General features: G+C 42.2%; 1 protein-coding gene across 2 annotated transcripts in view; it reads right to left on the bottom strand.

The window, feature by feature from the left end:
• PDIA5 (protein disulfide isomerase family A member 5) overlaps nt 1-12,372 on the bottom strand; it is a 94,345-nt gene that overhangs the window by 45,740 nt on the left and 36,233 nt on the right. For both annotated transcript variants that reach the window (XR_009746333.1, XM_061469850.1), the window contains exon 11: nt 8,397-8,533. Coding sequence is in view for 1 of the 2 variants with exons in the window: in XM_061469850.1 (XP_061325834.1) it covers nt 8,397-8,533 (137 nt within the window). In the remaining variant the exon portion in view is untranslated. The remainder of the gene's footprint in view (nt 1-8,396; nt 8,534-12,372) is intronic.

Raw genomic sequence — 12,372 nt, 5'->3', positions numbered from 1 at the left:
CTAGAGATGGTGTCAAGAATAAGTTGTTCCATCACCTTTCCAGGGATGGAGGTAAGGCTGACCGGTCTATAATTACCCGGGTCCTCCTTCTTGCCCTTCTTATAGACTGGTGTGAATTTGCCATCCTCCAGCCTCAGGCACCTCTCCTGTTTCCCACGACTTACCAAAGATGAGGAGAGTGGCCCAGCAATGACCTCTGCCAGCACCCACTGGTGTATTCCATCCAGACCCATCGATTTATAGATGTCCAGATTACTTAACTGATCCCTAACCCAATCCTCATCCATCAAAGCAAACTCCTCCTTTATCCTGACTCCTTCCGGGACTATAGGAATCTGGGTCCCCCAGGGCGAGTCTGCAGGAGTAAAGACAGAGGCAAAGAAGGCATTCAACACCTCTGCCTTCTTTATATCCTCTGTCTCCAGGGCACCCACCTTGTTCAGCAGTGGGCCTATATTGCCTCTTGTGTTAGTTTTATCCGCTATGTATTTGAAGAAGCCCCTTCTATTGTCCTTAACCCGACTTGCCAGATTAAGTTCCAAGGAGGCCTTAGCTGTCCTAATTGCCTCCCTACATTCTCTAACAACTGTCCTATATTCCTCCCAAGTGGCCAGCCCCTCCTTCCATAATCCATAGATTCTCTTTTTCTGTATGAGTTTGCCCAGCAATTCCTTGTTTAACCATGCTGGTCTCCTGGCTCCCCTACTTGACGTCCTACCCATTGGGACACTCTGATCCTGAGCTTGGAAGAAGTGGTCCTTGAATGCTGACCAACTATCTTGAGCCCCTTTACCACCTAGTACCCTTTGCCATGATACTTCCCTTAGCAATTGATTGAAGAGGCCAAAGTTGGCCCTTTGGAAATCCAGAAATGTGGCCTTGCTAGGTATTCTATTCCTCCCACACAGGATCCTAAACTCCGCCATCTCATGGTCACTGCAGCCCAGGCTGCCATTGACCATCACTGCTTCAACCAGACCCTCCTTGTTGGTGAGTACTAGATCCAGCAGCGCTCCTCTCCTAGTTGGTTTGTCCACCATTTGCATTAAGAAGTTATCATCAATGCACTGGAGGAACCTCCTAGACTGTGAGAGACTGGCTGTGTAAGTCTTCCAGCAAATATCGGGGTAGTTAAAATCCCCCATAAGGACCAAGGCATGTAGTCGTGAAGCTGCTTTCAATTGCCTGTAGAAAGCCTCATCAACTCCTTCGTCCTGATCAGGAGGTCTGTAATAGACCCCCACAGCTGTGCCACCCATACCAGCCTGTCCCTTAATTCGCACCCACAGACTTTCCACTTGCTCCTCATCTATCCCTGGACAGAACTCAATACATTCTAGTCGCTCTTTCACATAAAGAGCAACTCCACCACCTTGCTTTGCTGATCTATCTTTCCTAAAAAGGACATAGCCATCCATAACCACATTCCAGTCATGTGAGCTGTCCCACCATGTCTCTGTAATTGCCACCAGATCATAACCTTTAGACCACACACAGACTTCTAACTCCTCCTGTTTATTCCCCATGCTGCGTGCATTGGTGTACAGGCATTTCGGGGAGCGAGCTGAGCACACTAGTGGCACCCTTGAAGGTGGGAGGCCTTCTGGTCTTCATTCATACTAGAACTAGTTCAAACCCAGCTACAACCCCCTCACACTTTGAATCTAACCTAGAGCTCTGTGAGTGAGCTCTGCTAACTCTTGCCCAGGTACCCTTTTTCCCCTGCAGGACAGGGTCTAAACAACTATCCTTTCCCTCAAATGAAACAATAGATGAAACAATGAAACAATCACCTCATGGATTAGCACACACGGCTACATCACATGGATATAGCATCTGCCAAGCTTCCAAATACACAAATACATGACCTGCCCAACACACTACAAAATTCCAGTAATCCTTTCAGACTGCAGCCAAGGTGCACAGAACTGTTTGCCTTTTTCTCCTTCACACCACTGAATGGCAAGCACAATTGTTTCTAAAGCACTGCCCAGAAAGTCCCATTTCAAAAGCAGAGTTCATTCATGAGGCTGAATTGTCAAACCTCATAAAGGCCTTTCAGGAAACTCTAAAGCAAACCCTTGACTGAGGGCTACATCCTGCCAAAGTTCTGGCTTCCAGCTCCCTGTGCTAAAGTGCATTTTGAAAACATGGCTCCTCTTTTCAGCTTCTGCTGTTCAATAAGCTATTCTCACACACATCTTTGACCAAGGACTGATCAACATTATACAACTGGAAGCAACAGCAGAGTGCAGATGTGGAAGAATACCAAAAGCTGCTGATGCTCCTCCTGGGAAGCTACCTCAGCAAGGACACCAGGCAGATGTACAGCTTTTCTTTAAAACACCTGATTTGGCTGGTGCTAAGGCAGAGGCCCAAAGGCAGACCTTTGGTGATGAAACAGTACTTTTCTTCAAAACTAAACTGATACCATTAATAGAGATAAGCAGAATGAAAAGCTGCTGCCAGATGATATCAATTAAGGGGGCTCCTAGCACGGGTCTAACAGCTTCCCAGCTACCTACCATGTGTCTTTATCCTAGAGGAAGTACATCTGAAGCAGGTGCCAAAAGCTGTCTATGTAGCCACCGAACATAGCCAACATTTTATTTTAGAAATCATCGATGTCAGCTATGACAGGGACAAACAAAAATTAAGGGCTATCTCCATCCATTCCACATTTGGTGTCGCTTGTGGTTTGGATAACTCACAAACCTCTAACCTCCACTCGTGCTGGTTTACATTTTGAAGAAAAGTACCCTTGACTGAATCATGAATTAGAATGCAAAAACTTAAGTTTTCATTTATTTATTTATTTATCACAGGCTGCCAGTGTTGGGCTGCTGCTGACCTGTGCTAGAAAGGCTATTTTTTCAGGCTGCACAGTAAATTAATTCCTCAGCCTTTTCAACTTCTGGCCTTTCTGTTGAGGCTGCCAGCAGACATACCAATTAGTGCTCACTGCAATGGTAGCTTGCTTTCATAAGGAGCTTTCATAAGGAACCAGTGGGGGTCTGAAGGGGAGACTTATTTATTTATCATTGTAAAACACAGTTTGAAAAAAACAGATTTGATTCTGTGTGCACATTTTGGGTTTGCTTTACTTTATACTGACAGCAAGCAATGGATTCCTACGTTCTAATCTCACCACATGCAGCAATAACAAAAACAAGCCCACTGAAACCAATGATGGTGCACTGGGAGGGAGAGATCCAAGTCTGCTGCTTGGTTAGAAGCTGGAGGCCTTCATCTTGTACTGGGCTAATTGATTGGCATTCTTAATGAGTCCACAAAGTGGCTTAAAACCTTGGGTTTTAACACAGCAGAGGGAGGACGAAAAGAGTGAAGGGTGTGAAAAGATGTTTTTCAAAGCTAAATTGATAAAACAGCTCCCTATGCAATTAAAAACCTGCACAGCTGAATAGCTGGCTTTGGAAAGCACCAACAGCGTAATTTATCAGGTTGATTTATAAACGGAGAGAAAATATCTTAGGGCAGGAAAGGAATTTCATGGACATTTCAACAACATCAAAACTATAGTGCATTTTATTGTCTCCAGATTGATTTTTGTGCTCATTTCTGGGAGGGGGGGGGGAAGGAGGGAAGGAGAAAAGCTGTGTCATGGCTGCCTTTCCAAAGCAGTTTCCAAGAATAAATTAAGGAGTGAAAGGGAAAAAAAGAAAAAAAAAGAAAAAAAGAAAAGAGGCCACATTTTCCCAGCCATCCCTCCCTTTGAAGAGAGGAAGGCCAGGATCTCACTAAAGGTACTACTTTCTAACCTGAAGTCCTACAATTGCAGCTTACATAGTCTCTGAAGAGTCCTATGAAGAGGACTGGGAGAAAAACAGGTTTAATGTGAACTACAGATCAGGTACAAGGAAGAAGTGCTGCAGGAAAAACACTTGACTAGTTTAACCCTTTAAAAAGCAAATGCATGCTCACACTAACAGGATAGCCAAAGCGCCTTTTCCCCCAGTTACCTCTGGCATCAGTACTAGACCACAGACTTTGCTATGGCGGATAGGGTACGACAGAGGGAAAAAGCAACCCAAGCAACCAACTGAGGTGACTGACGACCACCACTAATCAGAGACTACTTAGAACTGTGCTTGCTGAACATACACGAGGAGGCTACAGCTCCTGGTGGCACCAGGGCACTATCGTGCATGAGGCTGCAAGAACAGGTACACTTTAAAACGTTAGCAATATCATTTTTGTTAACAGAACATAATGAAAAGTAACTCCTGTGCATGAAAAGCAGACACTTTTAGAACCCATTTCTGAATTTAATTTCAATCCTAGACTTCAAACACTTCAGTAGCATTTGAATTGACTTATCAGCAATCTGGTTAGGTTTATTTTGTGCAAGACTCTGAGATGTGCTTTGGAGAAAAATGCTGCAAAGATGTAGAAAGATAAGTTTGTGGGGTTTTGATTCCTTTGACAAGATCCAAGTCAGAAATGCTGTGACCTGCACTAATTTGGCAAATATTTTAGACGTAATTATTTCTAAAATTGCATTACACTCAGCAGTTTGGTGGGGAAACCAAAAACACAAACAGGACTTTCTTCTGCTCAAGTGACTCAGGAGCATTTTCAATCCCAGCAAGTCCCCATGTCACTAAAGCATTTAACAACACTTGACTGGCAGCATAACCCATATTTAGAGACATTCAGAACCCAGCTGTTATCTTGGGCAACTAAATAAATTAATCAGCTGTAGGCACAGATATCAAGCACCACATACATGCACAACAGTCTCCATTCTCATTGCTAACAGAAGACTATCATAAGCAGCAAAGGTGCATTTACATTATGGTACAGAATTAGCTTTAGTTGGTGCAATACAATTCCTGTTACAGACTCAGAAATAGGCCCGCTAACATAACTGTGCTTGTTCATGTTAGCAAATGTGATTAATCCAAGCAAAAACTCCAAGTCTTTTCTGGGAAAGGAACATTTATTTGTTCTTCTGTGTAATGCAGAAGATCTTAGTTCATAACTAAAGTATTTGAGTTCAACAGCAACACACAGAATAAACACTTTGGATGTCTGCAAGACTCCAGTCTGGATATATCCAGGATAACACTATTCTTGCCACCAGCAACTATGACATTTCAGCAAAATGCTTGGTAAGGAACACAACACTGCACACCCATCACAGATGGCTGGGGAGGTAGAGTGCCTTCAGACTGCTGGCTGGTTGGGTTGTTGTTTACCTATGCTAAATATTCAGGTTTATTGAACATCCTCTTAAGGGCTTTTCAAAGGAGTTTCAGAAGGTTAAAAATCCTGCTTTGTGTCCCTACTGACCTACAAAATGAAAGCAGGATGAACACCTCCTGCCCACTCACACTTACCCACATTTCTCAGGGCCAGCAGTAGCAGCACATCCTCTCTTCAACAGTTGTGCTAAATTACTGCAGAAAAGGTCTGGCATCTCTTATAGCAAGAGGTTCAAGTTGCATGCTGCAGACCTCCTCGATGCGTTTAAATCCCATGTACTTGCTCTAGTTGAGCCTAGTTATGCTAGGCTGCTCTTAACCCAAAATGCCATGATATTAATTGGGCTAGTAAGTGCTACTGATAGTAAATAATTATAGGGTGGTCCCCAGGGCTGATCATTAGTAGCCACAGGCATGGAGATCCAACTGGTCACATCCATCACAGTGCCTAATTCTGCAGTTCACAGCCATTTACAAGGGATGAGTTTGTTTCAGCTGCACCTTCAGCAGTCGGAGATTGGGGGGTGCTGGAGGGGAATAAAAGCTTCCAATTCCCCACACATCTTTTAATACTACATGCTATTAGTGCACTGGCCATCTGACTGTGCAATTAAAGAATCATTGAAATAATTCTCCCCCTAGTAAAAGAACTTCTCACAAACACAAAACTGATATTATCCTAGAAAAACTCCAAGTCACATGTATGCTGCATGGTGACACAGGGTTTTAAGTAGTTGCTAATTCCAGGCCAGCATTGAAAATCCCTTGCTTATTCTTAGTTACACAGACGTATATCCTACGTTCTGGGCCTATTCTGTACATCTGTGTCAACATTTTTTTATTAATACATAATTTTTATGAAAAAAACCAAACTTTCTCATCCTAAGGTACCAAGGCTAAAACAAGTAAGATGTCCTCTATTTTTACCACCTGTTTTACTGGAGTAATTTATGTCCTAATATTCATAAGGTGATTCCATTAGCACGTTTAAGAAGTGCTAAGAGAAAATCTTTTAATCATGGAGATAATTGTTTAGTACAGTTGTCTGTCGCTAATTAGTTTGCAAGCCATACACTCTCTGCTGACGATGCCCAGAGAGAATTCTTACAAACACAGATCTTTTTACACATGTAAAAGCTGGATTCTGCACAGGCATACCACTACCACCTGAATGTAAATAAAATGCCCCAAATATTCAAGTTGCATTTAAAGTTGAATTGCTCTGCCAAGGAACATTCTTTATCCCAATTCTGAGCAGTGGAACATGTTATCAGGAGATTGCAACAGCCTGATTCAGGCATTTGATTTACTTTTAAAGCATTTGCCAAAGTACTGCTGTACCATAGCACAGAATGCCCCTTAATACAAAACATACCTACCTGGAAGTGCTCCTCCTCTCCAAACAGGTCATGCAGTATAACTACCCCTAAAACTGTATTATTTGCGTTTTAGAAAATATTTATAAAAACCCCAAACTAAAGAAAGCACTGTTCAGATCTATAACTGACTTAAATTTACTACAAAATCTGATTGTAGCTGTGTGTATTCATCTATCTTTAATCTGACTTCCGAAAGAAATAACATTTGCAAGGCCAACTGTCGATTTCTTCCCCCTCTTCCTCCTCCCAAATACATGACTGGACTCCATTGCCTGTTCACAAACCCCGAAAATGGCAAAGCTTTTCAATGCAACTAAACCTCTGTAAAACCTTGAAATCTGGGGGTAGACAGAGAACACATCCCAGGCCACTGTGCACAGAGAGGGGAAAAAAAGGGAAATTCAGCAGTTACATTTCTTGTTGGCAGCAGTTGTTCAGCCAAACCAGCAAGCATACAGCTCCTGAGGAGCAGCAGCCCATGCTGTCACTTGCACACTGGGGTGCATGGAAATCTAGGGAAGGAAGGATTTGGGTAACGAAGGATAATTCCTGAGCAAACCAAGCTTCATCAGTTCTGCTACTTGTGCTTTGGTTTTCAGACCAGGCATTAATCTCCAGTCCCACTTTCATTAGTGTAAATAATCCAGAGAACACAGTGACAACACAGCAGTCAAGTCACGTGCTTCAGCGGATCAAATCCCTAGACATTTCATCAGGCAAAGCAAATTCATTATGGTGTGTTTTTCAAATGAGTCTTATGAGCTGACCCAGGAAAAAAAAAAAAAAAAATGGGAATTTTGGAGCTAGCTCCTATCAGCATAAAAGGAAGCAGGATTTCAGCCTCTGTGCCATGACCCTTCGTTGTTCAGCTGTGAGCACACAGTCTGCCTCCAGAGCCATAGCCTTCAAATCTATGCCCATGAAAACGAACATCTCACCCAAGTGCAACTGCCAACGCAGCAGCAAGGGGAGACAGAAGCTGTGTATCACTCAGCATAGCAGATCTGAACCTGAACCTTCTATCACAGACAAAAAGAATAGGTAGAGCCAGCTACGTAGCTGGAACAAGTTCCACCCTAAGTGGACAAAGCACACTCTTCCATGCAACAGTGTACAGGAGGACAGCATAGCTGGAACAGCTTTCTGAAAGCAACCCATTGCCATTTCATTGCTCAAACTAAAATTGCAAGTCATAAAAATAATCAGTCCAATGCATTCTCAGCCAACCGTAAGTAGCATCACTACCAGCTCAGCTCTGCACTAGTTTTCAAAAGCCCTGGGGACTTTCTGAACTTAGACCCAGTTTTGGCATAGTTCAGCACAATATGCAATGACAACCACCCCTCTATCACCCCTTCTTACATTGCCAGAGACCAAAATGCAGCAGAAGAGAGAAAAATACTCAAAATGACACATCAGCAGCCATGAACAAGGACTCAGGCACTCACAGTTATCGAGTTGCTCAATCAATCAGAGCTCTGGTTTGAAAGCAGACAACATAGAAGACAAGCTGAAAATGGGAAATCATGCTGTAAAATTATGAGTCCTCAGACTATTTAAGCATCATTACATCCTTCAGTTACGTTTTGACTCAGCTTACAAAGCATCACTTCCAGCAGCACATCTCTGTCCTAAACTTGAAGTCAGCAACTTCACAAACATTTCATGCTTTGTGTATTTAACAATCATCACAAACAAAAGAAGCCTGGACTTTGAGTTCTGTGAAACCTCAGAAAATCATTACTGGATTTTTTAGCAAGGATTTGACTCAGGGTGCAGAAAACAAACTCACATGGTGCATGGAACATCACTAGCACAGATGAATGATCTTTTATAAACTTGTCGAAGTCCTCATCAGTCAGGTGATAAACTACATTTTCTTCATCTGCCCAGGGAGTCTCTGGTGCCTGTGGCTGAGGTGCCTGTGGGCTACAAGAAAAACAGACACAGCTTAAAAACAGCTCTGGTGCTAAGCAATCATTTTGGCAAGTCAGACGTCCAGATATGTATGACCCACTAACCCTACTGAACAGCTTCCATAATTTTACTCACCCAGTACTCATAAGCGCTGAAATGCAGATAAAACCAGAGGAATAAAAATATTCCACAAGAAGCTCAAGAGGACAGATCAGCAATGGAAGGGATGGAGCGAGCTGATAACCAGACTGCCTGGTTATTACATTATAGAAATCAAATGCATTTTCTGTTACTATTTCACCCTCCTCAGCAGGATGCTCCCTTTCTCACCTTGTAGCTCACAGGAATCATGGCCAGTGACAGAAAAAAGTAGTGAGCAGAAACAGCCAATCTAACCAGTCACCCTTAATACAGACAGCATGATTATAGCTAACAGGGAAAAGAAGGAATTGCAGTGCTGGGACCATGAGCTAGCTACACAGACTGTTTGCCCAGGAGTATATGGTTTTACCCTAAAACAACCCTGTGACCTGGGGAAGCATCATTATACCCTCACTCTGCAGTAGGCTTGTAGGCCTAATTCTGCAAAGCCACTGAAACGCATGCTTAACCTAAAAGTGACATGTTCTACCAATTCCATTATGATTATACATGAGTTTAACAATCTTCGATGGATTAGAGCCAGAGAGACTGCTCAAAGACATGGTGGCAAATCCGGAAACTGAATCTAAGCTCCTGTGAGCCAGTTCAGTGCTCATCATCCCACTAAACAATTGCTCTTGGCTTTTATTAATGTATATTAAAAAGAGAATTCGGCAGACATGAACTAAACTATGCTAACTGACATTTATTTATTAAAGCAGTGTTCATGTAAAGGACACCCAAACACGCAAACATTTGGAGACAGACTTTGAAGCTATTACTACAACTGGCAAGGATAAAATGAGTTCCAAATACCCTCCCAAAATTCTCTAAATTCTTTGGCAAAGTACAGATCTGGATGTGACCCCATCTCTGGTGAAAGTACATTTACTATTTTTGTGTAAAATGTATTATTGTGTTAGCTGCCTGGAACAAAGAATGACAAATGGATGATAACTCATTTATCCTGCCTTGCTCGTTTCTAGGCTGAAAGCCTACTTTGACAAAAAAAGCAGTAGAGAGATATACAGATTCAGATAGCAAATTCTGTTGATGTAAGCAATGGGTATGATCCAAGAATATTAAGCAATCCATGCAAAACTATGATGAACACCTCCGCTGCTGATAAATGAACCAAGAAACAAACATCAAAGTGAAGATCAGAGCTGCACTCAGCCAAGCAGCTGAGAAAGAAAAAGAGGCAAGTCCCCATCCGCAAGAGTTTATTTTCTAAAGGATCAGCAGATTATCAATTTGCTTGTTGCCAAGCTTATAAGAGAGCAATAACCTGCAGATATGCTGGCAGAGTGAAGGCTTTCCAGAAAACACCATGACATTTAATGAATCTGGAAGGGGAGTTGAGTTGAGTAGGCAGAGCATGATGAAAATGGACACAGTGGCTACAAAGCACTTGAAGAACACTGGAACACTGGCATGACCTATTTCAGTAAGGAATCAATAAAGCACGGCACAGGATATTTATTCAAATGGCCCAATTTACAATGCTATGCATGCTATTAAGCCTGCACAAGAGTTGATAAGAAGCACCTCAAGGCCTGGATGCAGCAACAAGCAAAATCTAAACCATCATTCGAAACTGAGACAAGGCACACCCAATGCCTAAAGACCAAAACCAGGATGACAGAAGACTGGAAGAGTTATCAAGAGCTAATTCAATTAAGAACAGAGAACAAGTTCTTGATTTAACTGAGTAGCTGGTCCTAAGGAAGGGCCTGAGAGAAGTCTGTAAGATAAGACAAACTCAGCAGCTAACTGAAGGCAGCAAGAAGCTGTCTGGCTTGCCTACCATGCAGATTGATACAGCTGTGTATCAGATTTTTTAAGAAGAAAGAAAAAAAGAATTGAGATATGTACAAGATAGCATTTCTCATGTTAATGCTGCTCTGGAGTTAGGCTGTTTCCCTCTATCACTCATGAAAACATCTGAAACTCTGTAAAATAATAGCCAGTGCCTATTAGGAAGATAAGAGAGATTAAGTACCTGTAAGGCTGATGCATTAGCACACTTCAGCGTAAGAAGCACATTCAGCAAGTAGCAAAAGAAAAGGTGTTGGAGCCCTCCACACTAGCAGCTCTTGTTCTGAGAACATCATGAAAAACATCCATTCAATAATTTAAATAATTCTAACCTTTATTAAGTTATATCATGTCCTCCCCTAAAAAAAAAAAAACACTTTCAGCACTTCACCAGTAAGATTTAAAGGAGAAAAAACAGATAAGGGGGAGAGGGAAAACAACTACTTTTCTGCAGTGTGTATCTAGTATCCACAAAAAATAGATCATTTAGTAAGGCTCAATGTCTGCTGGATTCTCTTTCTAGAATCTATGATGACAGCACATGCATGCAGAGTATAAAAAGGCACTGGCTTACCTCACCATGTACACTCTGGCACTGCCATGCCCCTGTTCTGCAGAGCAATGCCCTGCATCAGAGTCACTTCCTAAAACAATTTTAATATTATACTGTTCTGAAATATAGCCTATCCCCAATACAACTATCTAATTACACTCTGACTTCCCTAAAGCCCTTGCCACACCATTTGACTACTTGTACTGTAGATTCCTCAGAGTAACATAGTATTATGCACGTAGCACATTTACCCCCATATATGGTTTTAATTGCAACATAAATTACTGGCAAAATTCAAGTATGCATAATTTCTCAACATGGTTTTCTTAAAAGTTCTATTCATTATAAAAAACAGGGCCAAGAAGGCTACTGCTTAGATCATCTTTTGGGAAACTAATAACCATGCACAAACACTAAGTGAAGACAAACAGCTGTCTTTAGCTCTGGACTACTGAAATATCAACCAAAGCCCACAGTGGCTTATTAGCAGAGATTATCATTGGAAAGAGCTTGCAGCTGTTCTGCTTTGCCTCCAGTAGCTGTGCTCACTTGCTGTCACAGCACTGATACAAAGGCACTGCATGTTACAGGGATTATCAGGATATTATGTGGGCAGACAAGAGGGGAAAAAACCCACCCCAAACATCTAATGTTTCACATATGGTAGCCAAGAGATAATCACATCCTTGCAAAACTGAAAAGCATAATAAAGTTCAGGTGATGAAGTCATATCCTTGCTCCAAGGGCTGATCATCATCGCAGCACTGCTCGAGTTACCATCTTGATTAATCCATATCTGAAGGCTTAATGGACTAAATAAGCCTTAAAGACTACAGCTAAATTCCTCCTCTTTGATCCACTGGGCAGTACTTGCCTGCAGTGCTTGTATCTCCTGATGCTAACAGGAACACTGATGCAGCTTCACTCACTGTTTCCCAGTCCTGAAGCACCTAGCCTACCACTGCTGAAGACCTTGCACGACCTGCAACCATATGTATGACCACAGCATAGCCCCACTGGTACAGTAAAACACATTTATTCAGAGCCAATTTTGCTAAGCCACATTATGACAACAGTTTGTAACTGTCCTTTCCATGCATTTGTTTCCTTTTATTAGTTACTAGCAAGATTATTTCCGTGGCTGCGGCAAACAAAGGAGGGTTACAAAGATGATAATGCCCAAGAGCCAGGGCTAACTGCTAACAGTACTTCTCCACCACCAGACTACCTTAGCTCTCTCCAGGTGCTCTGTCAGCTTCATTGTCATTATGCTGATTTGCACCAGTTTAAGAACAGCTATACATGCACACACTTTTTGTTTCTCTCTCTCGACTGCCAA

This window comes from Pezoporus flaviventris, unplaced genomic scaffold, assembly GCF_033815535.1.
Source record: "Pezoporus flaviventris isolate CSIRO_AGI_PZ_B2104156 unplaced genomic scaffold, CSIRO_AGI_Pfla_v1 ptg000001l, whole genome shotgun sequence".
Classification (NCBI taxonomy): Eukaryota; Metazoa; Chordata; class Aves; order Psittaciformes; family Psittacidae; genus Pezoporus; species Pezoporus flaviventris.
This window is presented reverse-complemented; position numbering and strand designations above follow the sequence as displayed.